This window comes from Thalia democratica, chromosome 3 (assembly GCF_965202585.1).
Source record: "Thalia democratica chromosome 3, ktThaDemo2.hap1.1, whole genome shotgun sequence".
Classification (NCBI taxonomy): Eukaryota; Metazoa; Chordata; class Thaliacea; order Salpida; family Salpidae; genus Thalia; species Thalia democratica.
This window is the reverse complement of record NC_139167.1, coordinates 40,035,472-40,050,092: the sequence shown is the minus strand read 5'-3', so window position 1 is coordinate 40,050,092 and position 14,621 is coordinate 40,035,472. Positions and strand designations below refer to the sequence as shown.

The window sequence follows — 14,621 nt, the reverse complement described above, 5'->3', positions numbered from 1 at the left end:
TTTTTACTAGAATTAACCAAAATATATTTAGTTCCGAATAATTCTTAGCCTTTTTATTTTCTAATAAGTTTTATAAATCTGCTAAATACTATTTATTTTTTATTTATTTTTTGTTTATTGGAATGTTTTACATAAAGGGTTTAAAAGCTAAGCTATATTCAATATCAAAGTTTATAGCTATAAAAAATACTTTTAAAATGTTTAAAAAACTACAACAGATAAAAAGACAGTTAAATTGACATCATTGATAAGTAAAAATTCAAAGTATTTAAAAAGTATATATTGTTATATTTTTAAATATTGATTAAAAAAATTAGTTAACCAATAAACTTACTAAAAAAATTATCGACCAAAAAAAAAAATTGAAAATATTTTTAAAAACATGCAACTAAACAACGAGTTTTACTTAAAACTAAACCTTGACCGGACCCCAGTCCATCAGGAGGTTTTGGTCTTATGATCAGATGGTATATAAAAATGTTTAACTTTAAATAAGAACAATGCAAGTTAATTGCAAATAAATCAGAAAAAATAACCTATTAAAAAAGTTGTTGTATCATAGCTTGAAGCGAATGAAAATTTAATTACTAAAACAAGCGGAAAACAAAATTTATCAAAAAATTAATATTAAACAAATCAACATACAAGCTACGAATAAATAAGCTTTTAAAAGCCTGTAAGAATACAACTTAGTGTAATTAGAACGTTAAGAAATTTAAGTAATTTCTAGTATAATTTAGTTGATTACAAAAAGTTAGCTAAAACAAAAAATAAAATTACACAACTTTAGTTGTTGTGTAATACAGCAGACGTACATGATTGTTGTTTCCTCGCTAACTTCTGTTTCTTGTACATTTTTTCACCTTCTAAAAACCTTTCTTTCTGTGCTTCTGATGATAACTAATCAAAAATAAAATTTGATATTTGCATTAAAAGTAAATATTTAATATATAGCTATTTTTAAAAAATACCTTTTGATATAAAATTTATAAAACCAACAAACTTTTAGTTGAGGGACCATAATAGGTTTTCCATTTTCCCCCAATGAAACATACGTGAAAAAAGCACTGGTACTACATTTATGTTCTTTCTTCTTCTGCAAGTATTTAAAAATTTAATATTTCATAACTATTCTAAATATAAAATTTGATTTAAGTAAAATATACTTTTTTTTTTAATTTTTTGTTTATACACTATTTCTATTAAAGATAATTTTACCAATTTGCCTATAAATGTAAGATGTTTATGTTATATACTTTTCGGTAATTCTTAATATTTCACTAATTATAGAACTAACATCTTCAGTTCTATTAGATTCGCAAAGCACAACAACTTGCACGATCAAACTTCTGTTCGAAGTAAAAATCATTCTGCTTCTAACATTCATTATCGACCCTGCAATTTTTCAAAAAAAATACTTTGAATTTATAAAATTTTGTAAATCATATTTGTTAATCTATAGTGTTTTTAGACTTACAAACAACATCGTTAGTTTGTTTTTTAGAAACAGTTTATATCAGAATTAATTTTTTTTTAATGGTAATTGAAGGTTTTTTTTTTGAGTTGTTTGCGTTCATTAACTACATTTTTATTTTTCATTTAATGTGTACTTTTTGTATTAAAAAAAAATTATCAAGTACAAATGTAATAAATTAAACGTACAATTTTAAAAATCTATACTTCATTTACACCAATACATAAAAGTAATAATTTATTTTAATAGTACAAAGCATTTTACATAAGCTTAAAGTATACTTAACCAACAGCTACATGAAATATAAGTATGGTATGATTGTTCTATAGACAATATCTGGAACAAAGCTTGAATGCTCTATCTGCTAAAAATTAATCCAAACTATTTTGTTTTAAGTTCACAATTTCTTACAATTTTTAATTCTTTAAACTAAATTTGGGCATCAATATTACAAGCATAAAGTATATTATAGTTAATGTAAAAAACATGTAATTTAAAACAACATCACATTTACTTAAAAAACTACTTTGCACTAAAAGCTTTAAAATATTTCTTCTTTGAATTCATATTTTTGTTTGGAAGTAAATCAAATCCTATGCTTGATAAATACTCTTTTAGTAAATTATTTTCAAACTTATGATAGTTTCTGTTTAGTTTTAAAAAGAATTTATATATAAAACTTCTTTTTAAGTTTAGAAAATAAGAACTTTTTTGTATTTCAGTTTATTTTTTTAAGCTTTATATTTAATTAAAAAAAACTTGTCTTAGTCTTTTATTTATACTTTTCATATTTTTGAAAACTTATAAAGATACATTTTATGGCGTTAAATATAACTTTTATTAGCATTCAAAGTTCAGAAAAGCTTCTTGTCAAGTAAACTTTAATTTTAAGTGAACACTACGTGTTGATCGACCAACTAAACTCAGAATTTTATTCAAATTATTACATTTAAAAAACTAATAATAATGATAGAAACACACTACTTAGTGATGATTAACCTAGTTATGACAACTAAAATATATTTTTACTCATCTTAAACACAATCATATTTATATAAATATTTTTTTAATAAAATAACATAAACATTTTCAAATAAATACAATTATACAAACTGAAATAAGCTAAAATGACAAAAAAAAAAGTTTTATAAACTAAAATAACACACTATTTAAAAGTTATAGTTCAAATTTTAGTTTCTTGTACTTGATTTTATTTATGGTAAAACTAATTTAGCAGAGAAATTAAATCAGGTGAATGTTTGAAGTATCCAAACAAATATTTTCTATGGTATTAAAATATTACCATGAGTACATTTTAATAGTTATTAAATTTACATTAGTTTTAGTAAATTTGTTATATATACTGTTCTATCACAATTCTTAGTTAAAAAATACATCAGCAGTGAAACTTATAACTTAATAAAATGCAAGACAAATTTTTAAAGTACAGTAGTATAATAAATCAATATTATATTGTTTTACTTTATACAGGGTTGCCAAGTTTTTTTGAGAAATTTCTTACAGGTTTTTAAAAATATACGTTTTTGGGTCTATGTTTAGTTTAAAGTTAAGTTTAAAGTTAAAAACTGTGCTAAATAGTATAAAAACATTGAAAAGATACTTTAAAGCTATTTTAAATGTGTTTTTCCATAAAAAAAAATTTTGATGATGACAAGTTTTTTTACTTAAATGGTGTAGATTTTTAATGTGAAATTGAAATTTTACTACTTAACATGTAAAAAATAATTAAAATTCCTAGGTTTATTAGTGATTTTCGTTCAAAATTCCATTTTGTTTTTCTAAATTGCTCAAAATCCCAGTTTTTCCAGGATTCCAGATTTTTTTGCAACCCTGTTTATAATCAGTACAATCAAAATTAGTTACAAAAAAAAAGGTGTTTTGTTTAACTACAAGTTTATACTTTTTGATTAGTATTGACAGCAAACTACTAGTCTTGATACTTATTAAAATTTATAAAGTAGCAAAATAACTTTTAATAAATATGACCTCAGTAAGTAGAAACGTAAGAGTCGCAGCTAAGCTAATAATTAAAAATAAACATGGTTTTTGTCCAAGTTATATGTCAAAATTTAAATCGATCTACCTAAAATATTTGAAAATCAATAGAAATAACCTAATATAAAACGAAAATCAGAATAAAAACACATTATGAAAAGCTTGATACAGTTGTCATAGTAAAATATATTTATATATACTTTTTTATTTCATTGGCCTGGTCATTTTAAAAGCTTAAAAGACATCAAATGAAATACTTTAAAAGACTAAATTAAAATTACAACACAGTAAAAAAAATTATTTACTCAATAACTTGTATAATCCTAATTCTTTTTATATTCATAATGTTAAAAAAACTTTGTATATAATATTTATAAATCGATATTATGCAGAAATCTAATATTAAAACATCCTTTTAAACACCAGTTTTTAAAGCAGGATTGGCATAGGGCTTTTGAAAAAAAAGGCTTTCTGATTTTCTTCCAAGTTTTTGAAAGTCAAGTTTTTTTGATTATTTTTTGGACACGTTTATATTTATAAAGTAAAAACATGTCTTACATTTTAGAAATATACTCGATAGATAGTGTAAGACTTTAAATGTTTTTATAAAGTAAATAAAATTCTGAATCATACAAAAAAAAAATTGTATATGAATATGATATATTTTTTTATCTAATCTAAACTTTATTACTTTACATGTAAAAAAAAATCCAGGTTTTTTAGTGATTTTAGATCAAAATTTCAGTATTCTTTTTCAAAATTTTCCAAGCCAAAGGTTTTTCCAGGTTTTATGGCAACACTGTTGAAATTAAAATTGGTTCAAAAAAAGTTGAAAACCTGTACAAAAAAGATCACTAAAAATAAGTTTAAGCGCACAAATGATTACCAAGTAAATACTTCTTAAGAAAAACTACTTAAAATACTACTATAAAAATCATTTTTTGTTGTGGTAAAATTACGCAACATAGATGTCATCTGGATGCAATATCGTAACCAGATGTAAATTTTAATTACAAATAAAAAAGCCTTTAAAAATATTGCTTCCATAAACGTAGTGGTTTTAAAAATTATATCACTTTGCAGTTATATTGTCTAGAACAGACGCATGATTAATTTAGTATAAGAAATTTTACTACTAGTTTAAAAACTATTGAAAAAACTTTTCAAGGGACAAAACTAAAAAAATATGTATATTTAAACATTTTTAAATACTTATTTAGGTATAATTAGTGACTCAAAACCCTGTTTTTATGTTTGCGAAATTGTAAATATTTTATAGATATAGCTTAAATTTAGTAATTTTCAAAACTCTTTTTTAATATTATTTTTATCATAACAATCTTATTGTTTAGACCAGGGGTAAGCAGCCTTTTGTAACTAGCAGGCCAATTTTCTGTAAAAAAAATGCTCGCGGGTCGCATTATTTAAAAAAAAACAAGTCTTTGAGGGCCGCACTTATTGAAAAATAATCATAGTAATCAGCACAAAAATTCATTTTTTACTAAAATCATAATATAAGCAATAACAAAGCACTAGTAAAGACTATTTATTTGCAATAAGAGCCTTACATAACTTTTTATCACAAAATATTTTATTTCAATGGTTTTAAAAAAGTATGTTTTTAGCTAAAAGTGCCTTGCGGGCCGCAGATTTCGGCTTTGAGGGCCGCAGTTTGCCGACCCCTAGTGAGATCTACAAACGCTTTTTTTTTAATATGTGTTACATTTGAGATGTGGCCCCTTAAGCATTCTTTTAAGAATTTGATTTATCCAAGTTTGAACCGTCATGTGACCATATTTTCTTTTAGTGTAACTTTTAAAAAACAGATTAAGCTCAAGTAGAAATCTATCAAAATACTTAATAATCTTTATTAGCTATTTCAAATGGTGAAGCTCAACAATATTTTTAACTGTGTTAGATTTTGCATCATCTGTTACATAAAATTACAGTTTTTTCTCAAAATAAATATAATCGTTTTTAATATATTATTATCATAAAAAATTAAATCAGCTTTAAAACAAGAAATAATATTTGAAAGATCTCCTTTTAAACTTTATAGATTAATTATATCATTTATAGATTATGCATGGTATTATTAGGTTTATATTAACAAGATATCGTAAGAATAAATTTATTTTTTAGTTCGTTTACAGCAAATAAGTGAAGTATTTATTACAAATTTAGTTTGTTTTTTTATTATATATAGTTTTATTTAAAAAAAAATAAAATAAATTATGCTAAAAGTAATGCAACGAAACAATAAATTAGTAGGTTTTGTTAGAGGTTAACGACTTATTTGTTTTTAAATTAAACAAAGCATAAAAACTTTGACATCATTGTTTCGACTATGTAAATAATAATTTGTCATAGTTTTAGTCATTGAAAATTTATTTGTACATTTTACTTTATTTAAAGATAAAAAAATTAAAAAGTGTAAAACTTAAGTAGCAAAAAAGCATTTCAATTTAAAAAACTAAGGAAAAGAAAGAAAGTTGTTTTTTTAATAAATGTTGCATTTTTTATTGATGTAAATAACTTTTTAAGTAAAAATAGTTCATTTATAGAACTTTAAGCTTTAAACATCATAAACTACACATAAATAGTTAATTCAAAATTACGTTGCTGTAATTTTTCCTGTGTAATATTCATAAACACTAACCAAATGGTAAATTTTCAAAACTGCTAAGAAATTAATTTCTAATATTTTAAACTAAAACTTTAGTAAATAACTTTTTTTTTAATGTAAAACATACCCTTGTGTATTGGTGCATAGAAATTTGTAGTGTCCATGGATGCAGTGACACAGGAAGTTGTTGTTTCGCACCCTTCCGGGTTGCAGTGCTTCCATGCGCATATTCCTGCAGCCTGTATAGAAACAAAAAAAAAGGTAAACTGCACCACCGTTAAATAACTCCCTCATTTTATGATGTTAATTCAAAATTACTAACGAAGGCATCTCAATTGAGATCAACTTGTATTATTCGTTAAAAAGTTAAAAGTATAAATTTTGTAAAGACGATAAGAAGACTTTTTTTTTGTTTTAATGATATATAAAAAATCTTAAACAAGATAAACGGTTTTTAAACGTTCAGTGCATAACAGTTTTAAACTAATTACTAATAGAAAAAATTTTATTACAAAAATAAAACCTCGTCCATAATTTTCATAACATATCCACCAGGAAGCTTGTTTTCGTGAGTGACACAAGCCTGAGCCTGCACGTGCTCAGTAAGTGTCTGCATTGAGTACCCTACTGTGTACGCTTCTCCGCCTATCGATAAATGCTTTTAATTAAAAAAAATAAAAGATTAAAATATTAAAGTTTATAACATATTTTTAATAAATTCATAAAAGAAATAAGTAAAACTGAATATTCATAAAATAATAAATAATACACAGGGTTGCCACTCATTTATTCAAAAATTTTTCCAGGTTTTTCAAATTTCTTCCAGGTTTATTAAAGTACACATTTTTAAAATTATGTTTAGTTTAAAGTTAAATGTAAGGTAAGAAAATGTTTTAAATAGTATAAAAAGATTGAAAAGATACTGTAGCTACTTAAAATGTGTTTTTAAAAAAAAAAATTTTTAGTAATGACAAATTTTTTTAATCTATATGATGAACTTTTTGAGTCAAACCGAAATTTGACTACTGAACATGTTAAAATTCTTAAAAATTCCAGGTTTTTTTTTCAAAATTTCTTAAATTCCAGGTTTTTCCAGGTTTTTTGCCTACATTGTCAAATTCCAGGTTTTTCCAGGATTACAGGTAAAGTGGCAACCCTGAATACAGCATTATTATTTAATAATTGTTAAAGCAAGAACGTAATGAACGTTTTCACCGCAAAATATATTTTCTATTGACTGTAAAAGTATATTTTTAGCTGAAAAGAACATTGCTAGCCAAGTATTTGAGCTTTCCGACCACTGATTTTATAAAATACATACTTCAACATCTAAATCATTACTCCTAAAATATCTTAAGCACAATAATTAATATAAGTACAGTCAAACACCGTTTTATGTGTTATGTTTCATAACCAATCTAAAACTATTCTAATAGACCTCTATAAAAATAAAGTAAAAGTAAAAAAGCTTTTAAGAAAAAATTATTATTTTTACCGTACTAAACGTTTACTAGTTTACAAGCAATTAAACTAAAAGAAATTTGAACCTTGTATAGGATTGTTAATATTGGTTGCCCAATCATCAAAAACATGAGGCAACTTTATATAGCGACTTGCTTTCTGCTCTTCATACCTTGCTCTGCCTTTAATCGTTTCCCTTTCTGACAACGGCCATTGAGGAACACACGCTAATTTACCTTTTGAAGAAACTTGTACATACCAAAGAGTAGACTTGTTTGTGAGGCGCTTTGTCCCTATTAGAAATCATTTGAACTTTATAGTATAAATTCTCTTGCAATTATTAAAAAATGATTACTGATACTATTGATTTAATTAGTAATAAATATTATGTAATAATTAAACAAAAAATAGAATATTTGACAAATGAAAATTAATTTTGACTGACAATAATAAACATTTTAATGTGATTAGCTCACATGACAGTATTAACATGCAGTAAGTAGTAAGTCAATAAGATCATATCAAATTAATGTATTAAAATGGGTAGGCGTCTTTTATAGTAGAATGGCCAGATTTAGTGGGTAAAACTTTTTGGTAGACATGCTAAAAAAGATTCTTAAGAACCTATAGTTTTTTAAAAGTAACAGCATAACTTATAAGTAAATAATAGATTTAAATATAACCTTTTTTACAATTTGAACTCATTTTAATATTTCTTACCTAACAATCGATATTTACTGTTTTTTTTATTGAACTAAAGCTTAGTTTAGAAATAAAAAGTTGGATAAATTAGAGGTTTTTTATAGAAGAAGCTAATTTAAAAATCAAAAAGAAAATTATTGTATAAAAAAAAACTCTTTTCCTAAAATTTCTGAGTAGTTGTTCTCAAACTTTATCAGTATAATTTAAACTTTTAAACAAACAACTGTTTCGTATGAAGTTTCTAATTTTTAGTAACAATATTTACTTTTATATAATTTTTTTATCTTTTTTTATTTATTTGGTTTTAAAATGGTAACCTTAATTTTTTTAATTATTACATTATAACTTTTGATATAAAACAAGGAGAATTTATTGAAAGTTTAAGGTCAATTGATAAACTGAAATATATATTCTTAATGAATTTAAGATTATAAAAAAAAGACAATGGAAAAACACTTTTCTGTTAACAGTTGTATTAAAAATATTTTACAAAAATGACTATAACTCAGTTTTTATTCATCTTTGAACACTGACTTACAGTTTATATTTTAAGCTTTCATATAGGACCCAATTTGTAAAAAAAAAAAAAAACTTTCCCCACTATGCCCTTTTCAGTTACAAAAATATAAACTTAAAAAAAACAAAAAAAAATCATTAATTACTAATTATTTGTTCATTTGTTTTTTTTTTTTTTTACTTAATGATCTAATAAATACTAAATTTTTACTAATTAATGATATCTTAAAATAAGGCAAAAATACACTTGAAAAATTAGGTATATTTTGCAAAACAGCATGTGTAAAAAAAAAAATTGTTTTATCTTTTTTTAACTTAATTTTTGAGTGTTCACTTAATTATTATTAAAAGTTTAATAAAATAATCGTTTTTAAGGATAAGCTATTAGTAAAAAATATTTTTTGTACATTTTAAATATAGTACAAAAAATTTTTTTTTTATCTAAATTAAGTAGCATTTATAATTCATAACTAAAATATGTTATACTATTTCCTTTAAGTTATTTTAAAAGTTATTTGTTCTGTTCAAAATCTTATTTAGAAAAAAACACTGAAGTTAAATATTTTTAAAATAGCTAAAATGATAAGTTTAAGTATTGAATATATCATATAATATATATATTTATATAAATGAATAACCTGTAAGCATGCTTTCAGCGTAAACAAGAACTTGAACTTCAATAGAATGCTTTGAAGTGTATAACACTTTAGCATGCAAATGAGCAACTTCATTAACCTTCATTGGAAGAACAAAATCTGTTCTTTCAACACATGCTAAAACTGGGTAAGATACTTCCTATAAAATTTTAACCTAATTAAAATATCAAAAAGAAACTTTTTTTTAACAAGTACAAACTTTTTACTTAATACTTCCCCATGTCATTTTCTATCAAATACAAGCAAGTATAGACTTTTTTCACTTATATATCAGCTTATCCTTACTCATTTATATTTAACGTCTTAAAACTCTTAACTACAATATTCTCTAAACTCAAAGTTTTTTAATTAAAACACCTTTCGATAATGAACTACACAAAAAGTGTGCATTTCTTTATTAGTTGCTATAGTTTTTAAATACATAAGTTTATGGATCTCTTGAACACCATAAAAGCAAAAATTACCCATTACATACCAATATTTATAAATCTTAGTATTGAAAACAGATACTTATCAATTCAGAGTTATAACGGCCATGAAGGGGGAGGGGGGGATTAAATCACTTTTTTACAACTTGATCTTAGTATGTAGACTTTAAATCAGCTAGTAAAATTAGACTAGTAAAAGTAGACAAATAAATGTGTCCCTTTTACAGGTTTTCATTTTCTAAACTTATTTTTGAGCTATAGCAGCTTAAAATCATTTTTTGAGATAACTACCTCAAAATTTTGGAAAAAAATTTTGCTTTATTTTGAAAAAATCTGTAGTAATAAATAAATATACAAATTTTATGAATAAAAAAATAAAAGTCATAAAAAAAAAACTAGATATTAAAAATCTTATTTTAACAGATGTTTAAGTATTGCCTAGGTTTAACTTTATGTTTGTGTTGTTGTCAAGTTTATCATATTTTGTTTTAAAATTTAAAGTTCATGTAATTTATTTGTCATTAAAATCTTACATACAAAAAAGATATTTTTACATGATAAATCTTAGTGAATAATATTGAAGATTCCTGTGATAAATACCCAGTGAAAATTAATACAAATGAGACACCAGATGTAGATGATTATTAAGCTGCTTTTTTGCTAATTTTATGTAGCAATTAATTCACATTATTCTATATCAAAGCATTCAAAGAAGGACCGTCTTTGAATAGGGAGTGACTGTAATAAAGCAGCATAGAAACATTTCTGTAACAATGGAAAGTGCCTAAAGAAAGTTAGGTGTCAGAATGAAAAAAACACAATCAATTATACCAGTGCTGTGATGAAGTTTAGGTGACACTATTCTAAAGGGACATGCAGATGTAATAAGTTTAAGTTTAACCACAAAGTCCACAGAGCATAAATGATACAGAGTTGTTCAATGAGCAGAAATGGTCCAGTGTGAGGCCAGGAGATGTTTTTGACTTTGATAAGTTCAGTGATATGAACTTGTACTAAGGAATGCTTTTTTTTACCAACTTCAAGGGAACTTTGCACTCAATCAGGGTTGATGAATTATATTAGAGATTAGTGTAAAATAAAACCGGTCATGAATATTCAAGAACTGAGACAGGAACTTTTTTTTTAATGTTTGTGAAAGTTTTATTGAAAAAAGTATCTGAAAAACAGGCCTGTATTAAAAAAAATGTCCTCAGCTTTTCAAAATTACATAGGCGACAGACAATATATATACTAAAACACTTTTGTATAAGACCCCAATAAAAGATTTATAATAAAACAAGTAGTACCAATAAATTTGTACAAACTGTAGTTTATTTTATTAGACTTTATTATAGCAGCTTTTCTTGTTTATTTTTTTTATATTGTCTAGCTATTTGAGTTGTTTTTTTTTGTGGGTAGAAACTACTGACTGTACAGTGTACAACAAATAGAAATTTTGTAGCAGTTAAGTGTGCTTTTGCTTTGAAGTTAAATCTTGTTTTTATAAGTTCCAAAGCCCATACTAAACAAAGTTTGTTGTAAAATTTTAGTGTTTTTGGGCTTTTTAAGTCTAATTTGTTTGATTTTTATATCTTGAAATTCTGTTTGTGTTTTCAATTTGTTTTTTTCCTTATTCAATGTATTGTTTTATCTCATTGTAATAAAATCTGAAGAGATGTAAAAGTATTGCTTAGTTATACATAGTTATAGATTTGTGTTAATTATTTAATTTATTGTAATTTTTTTCAGATTATTTATTTTTGTAAATTATTTGTCAATAAAACTTTATACACAAGACAAACATTTATTTATTACTATTTTCTTAAACTTCATAAATATTTAATTAAGAAAGTGTTTTTTATTTTAATTCTCAAAATTATAAGAGATTGAATTTTAGTGGTATGTAGTCTTTTTTGCCTTATTTGTTTGCGCTCTTCATTAGAAATATATGAAGCTTTTTAATTTTGATCCCTTATACCTTTAAAATTACTTTGAATTGTAAAAAAACCATAAAAACTAACTATTAGCGTAGTTGTTTATAGAATTAATAAGACTAGAAAAAAGTATTTCAATCCAATATGGCCTTACACTCACTATATCTACTACTAAGTGAAATTTTTTAAATAATACATAACTGTTTACAACAAATAAATGTCAATTTATGATATAATTATACAATCAGATGTAAATGCCCTGAAAGTAATTCTCTATTTTATTAAGCAGTTAATTGTTAAAGCATTTTTTAAACTAAAACATTTTTTAATTTTGTTGTTTTTTTTAACATAAACTTACAAAACAATTTAAATTTACATAGGAGGTAAGCATTTTGGCTGTTTTGAATAGTTGAAATTATTAAATGTATTAATAGAAGTCTATTAACACATTTAATGAAAAAAAAACCTTTACTTTATTTTTAATACTAACATGTCCATAAAATTTGATAACTTTTTGTAAGAATTTCTATTAAAAAGACTTTGATAAAATCTTATTATTATTCAAACTTCTGCACTTGTTTTGACTTATATCAACTTACATGTTTCAATTTTTAAAAATGAAAGTTAAAACAGCTTCAAGCATTGTAATAAAATAACATTGACTCATTTTACTTTAAAATATAATATATAGATTTTTATAATAAACTTTAAAGTAGCTTAAGTTTTGATTTTTATATTTAGTTTTTAATTTTGTAACATAACATATTTATGTTACAAAATATTTAGAAAAGGTCAATTTAGCTTGATTTGTTTACTTATTCTAAGTATTTAGGTGTTTTAAATAATTTAAGCAAATATGTACAGAACTAAGTTAAAGAAAATAAAGTTAAACAATGAATAAATTAAATTATCTATTCAGGTTGTAAATCAAACATATAAGCTTACTTCGTGGTTTTGTCTTTGAATACATAATCTTTGACAAACTATCATCCCTGCTTCTTCAATCATTTTCAAAATAGTACCCCCATGTATATTTCCGTAAATGTTTCTATCGTTTGGATTCATCAGTCTAAAATTTCATGTATCTGTAATACATGCCAACAACAGTGTATAAAAATTTTAACTTACCGACAGGTAGTTACATTGGTTCCATTGATATTAGGATTGTCCATTATAATTTTATCTAATATCTTCATTTAAAATTACTATTTTTACATAATAACACTTTTGAGTATTTTTTATAATAATAAAATAAACAAATAAATCTTTGTAACAATATAATACATAAATACATACTATTAAATTTTAACTTAAAAAAAATACATTTTTATTTATTCACTAATAGTTTTTACATGAAGTTTATATAGGGGTTATCAAGCTGCTGCATCAGAAAAAAAATATTATATAATCTTATTGTAAAGTTTTTATGATTTTAGTTATAACATACGTACTACAGTTATTATAATACTTTAGTTATTATTAGTCAATAGTTTGCTTTTATAATGTTTACTTAATTTTTCTTTTAAATTATAGTACTATTAGATATTGATAAAAATTTCAGCAACTTTGATTTGTAAGACAGCAGATTTAATAAAAATGCATATATTAATGCAAAATATCCACAACTTTTATGTATAGAAGCTGACGATTGTGCTAGCTAGTTTAAAGTTTTTCTGTATGACTTTTTAAACATTTGAATTTATTAAAGTATTTTAAAAATATAAGTGTTCTATAAAATATCTTTTGCAAGAACAAAATTAAAACTTTATATTGATTATGAGCATAATCGTTATTTGATTATATACTTGAAACAATAAAAGAAGAAGAAAACATTAATTTAGTTCCTATCTTGTTTTTAGTCTTTTTCTTTGCTTTACTTTAACGTTTTCTTCAAATTTTCAATTTTTTTCATAGTTTGTGAACTAAGAGTCTTTTAGTATATTTCTAATAAAAATTTAATTTATGGTTAAAACTGTTTTAAATTGTACAAAAGTGTTGAAACAATACTGTAATGCTACTTTAATTGTGTTTTATAATAAATAAACTTCTAATCACAGGTTTTTCTTATTTTTATAAAAAAATATTTTGTATCCGATCAAAACCACTTTATTTTACAATTACATCTAAAAATTGATCAAAATTTCAGGTTTTTCTATAATTTTTTTTTTTTGTATATTTGTCAACCATCGAGTTTTAATCTTACAACGTTCAATTCAGAAAGTTTTCAAAGCAATCATTGTGACATTTACCCACCCAGGCTACACATTTATTCTCATTTAAATTTCAGACATGATAACAATATTCAGGTATATTTTTAATCAAAAATGTAGAATTTATTTAGGGGTAGGGAGTACTTGGGTGATGTTTGCTAGACTTTTTTTTCTTTTCGATATAGATGTGTTTTAGCATTATTAAAAAGAATTTGATATTAAAAAAAAAAAATTCCCAAAAAAAAAATTCCGAACCCAAAAATTGATTTTGACCCCAAAAATCACTTATTTTCATGATTTTTGACTTAAATAGTAATAAAATCACTTATACATGTCCTATACTTATAATTTTTATCTTAAATTAAAGTTTACAGTTATAGGCAAACATTTAAAGACATTTTAACTGTTTTTGTAACATTATGACGTCATAATCACACAAAATATGTAAATTTTGACTGTAAGGGTACATTTTATTAAAAAGAGCTAATTTATTCTGCTGTTGTGCTTTTACATTAGTGTAATGAACTAATGCTTGCATCATTCATTGTTGAACTCAAGAGAATATTTAGAGCTTGTTGCAGTTATGAGAAATGAAGTT

At 23.6% G+C, this 14,621-nt stretch overlaps 1 protein-coding gene across 1 annotated transcript; it reads right to left on the bottom strand.

Annotated features, from left to right (window-relative positions):
- Positions 1-233: 233 nt before the first annotated feature.
- LOC145831542 (cytosolic acyl coenzyme A thioester hydrolase-like) lies at positions 234-12,997 on the bottom strand. The gene is made up of 9 exons (XM_082938826.1): positions 12,942-12,997; positions 12,759-12,882; positions 9,434-9,590; positions 7,664-7,870; positions 6,640-6,761; positions 6,244-6,355; positions 1,298-1,395; positions 1,004-1,096; positions 234-900 (listed from the first exon to the last, which is right to left on the bottom strand). The coding sequence occupies exons 1-9, from the start codon at positions 12,983-12,985 to the stop codon at positions 787-789; spliced, it is 1,071 nt and encodes a 356-aa protein (XP_082794952.1). The 5' UTR covers positions 12,986-12,997; the 3' UTR covers positions 234-786.
- Positions 12,998-14,621: the final 1,624 nt, after the last annotated feature.

Bases quoted from the DNA above. Each gene is read 5' to 3' on its own strand.
- LOC145831542 (XM_082938826.1), bottom strand. From the start codon at position 12,985: ATGGACAATCCTAATATCAATGGAACCAATGTAACTACCTGTCG. The intron at 12,883-12,941 runs GTAAGTTAAAAT...ATGAAATTTTAG, and splicing joins ACCAATGTAACTACCTGTCG to ACTGATGAATCCAAACGATA. The intron at 7,871-9,433 runs GTTATTCATTTA...GATTTCTAATAG, and splicing joins CGCTGAAAGCATGCTTACAG to GGACAAAGCGCCTCACAAAC.